This window comes from Trachymyrmex septentrionalis, unplaced genomic scaffold (assembly GCF_001594115.1).
Source record: "Trachymyrmex septentrionalis isolate Tsep2-gDNA-1 unplaced genomic scaffold, Tsep1.0 scaffold27, whole genome shotgun sequence".
In the NCBI taxonomy this organism is placed as follows: Eukaryota; Metazoa; Arthropoda; class Insecta; order Hymenoptera; family Formicidae; genus Trachymyrmex; species Trachymyrmex septentrionalis.
In genome coordinates, this window is record NW_017305430.1 from 468,505 (window position 1) to 470,553 (window position 2,049).

The window sequence follows — 2,049 nt, forward strand, 5'->3', positions numbered from 1 at the left end:
CTGCGTATTTCTGTAAACAAATAGGTTATCCTCTATTTCTCACGAACTTATTGACAGATAACAAATTGCGTATTATACATTTAAAACCATTATCATTATCGCTAAGGCTCACATAAATTTAAACATTATCATTTTTTACACTCAATTGTTATATTATATAATAAAAGTTCTTGAAAAAATATCTTTTATGAACATCTATATATACGAACTCACAGTAGTTTCTATATAATCCTACAGTGAATATTGTCGAACATTGCTTATTATTGCCGCATTTACTTTTGTGATATATGTGATATATCTCTATCGCTGAAATTCAATCATTTTATTACGTATATTAGTGACCATCGTTTACAGTAAAAATGACGCATCCATCATTAATTGTATTACTTGTAATCGCGAATAAAAGCTTCGGTGTTAAACTGGAAGATCGGTATAAATGGAAATATATTGATTATATGTGGAATAATTTACAAAAGCAGGAAGTGATAAAATCTGACAATTATGACCCTATCAAGAATATTTTATTTGACGTAGACGAAGCACCAGGTAGATTCATCAAATAAATAACAATAACTTTAATAAAAAAAAGATAACAGTAACGAAAAATTAATAATTTTGTATAACTTTGTATCAAGCTTAATTAATATAATATTTTATGTTGTCAATGCAATATAAATTATTTGTGCAATACAATTATGATATCTTTGCAATAAAAACATATTTTAAATTCACAAGATCTTTGCATTAATTTTTTATAGATGGTAGAGTATTTGTTACTATATTAAGAGATAAAGGAGTGCCAGCTAGTGTAGCAACAATAAGTAATGAAAGAGGACCGGGAGGTCCACTTTTGTCTCCGTATCCAAATTGGTCATGGTATAATGACACTACTGATTGCAATAACAATATTATAAGTGTATTACGGATATCTGTAAGTTAATATTAGTTCTTTTCTTTAAAGCGATATACATATAGTTATAATATAAAAATAATTTATATTACTATGCATTGTGCATATCTACATATTTTTGCGTTAGATCAAATGTAATCATCTTTTCGCTTTGGACTTTGGAAAGAAGGATGGACTTCAAGGAGATAGAATTTGTCCTCCAAAACTATTAATTTTTAATTTAGAAAATGATATGCTCGTTGATCATGTTACCATTCCATCTAACATTGCTGATAATAAAAATGGTAGAGGATTGCTTGCGACACCACTTGCTTATGTTCGAGATTGCAGACGCATAGATAATGCAATCGTTAGTATTTTTTCAGATTTTACACGTTCATAACAGTACATGTTCTGTAATAGTGTAAATACAGAGTATCCTATTTTAATTTACTCAGGCAAATCACCATCTCAAAAATATCTCGAAATATGAAAAATATGAAAAAATATTTCAGATAAAAGTAGAATAAAGTAGAATTTTGAGGGGGACGTACTTTAATTACGTTGTTTCATTTTTTTTAGATGGAGGCGCCGAAAAGATACAAATGTCACTTTCATTTTTTTAAATAAATTTATATGATTTTTTTTACATAATTCTTCAAATTATTTTCTATTATATTTAAAAAATTATTTTGCCTACACATTTTTTAAAAACAACTATGATGTTTATTATTTTATTCATAAAAGAACTAAGATACAATTATCAAGAAATTAATAGACTTTACTTGATATCTCATGTCAATATATGCCAGAATAAAGTATAAAATATTTCATAAACTATTGGTTTTTTGATATCTTTATTTTATATATAATAATTCAAAGTCATCATGCAAAAAATCATGTAATTCTATTAATAAACGGAGGTGCCCTTTAAACTTTTGGTAACCTCACCTAAAAAAGACCTGATCAAAATACGTCCTCTTAAAATCTTTTATTTGAAAAATTTTTCCGTACCACCCAATTTTTAAGATAGTTTAATAGTTATCTGAGTAAATTACAATAGAACACCCTGTATATATTGTTTAGTTAATACATAATATCTTGCAATGAATAGAGAGAGAGAGAGAGAGAGAGAGAGAGAGAGAGAGAGATACACATAA

At 27.0% G+C, this 2,049-nt stretch overlaps 1 protein-coding gene across 1 annotated transcript in view; it reads left to right on the plus strand.

The window, feature by feature from the left end:
- Positions 1-312: 312 nt before the first annotated feature.
- Positions 313-2,049, plus strand: part of LOC108749145 (major royal jelly protein 1-like) — a 2,894-nt gene continuing 1,157 nt past the window's right edge. The window contains exons 1-3 of the mRNA XM_018487678.1: positions 313-546; positions 759-931; positions 1,038-1,268. Of these exons, the coding sequence (XP_018343180.1) occupies positions 360-546; positions 759-931; positions 1,038-1,268 (591 nt within the window). The 5' untranslated portion in view covers positions 313-359. The remainder of the gene's footprint in view (positions 547-758; positions 932-1,037; positions 1,269-2,049) is intronic.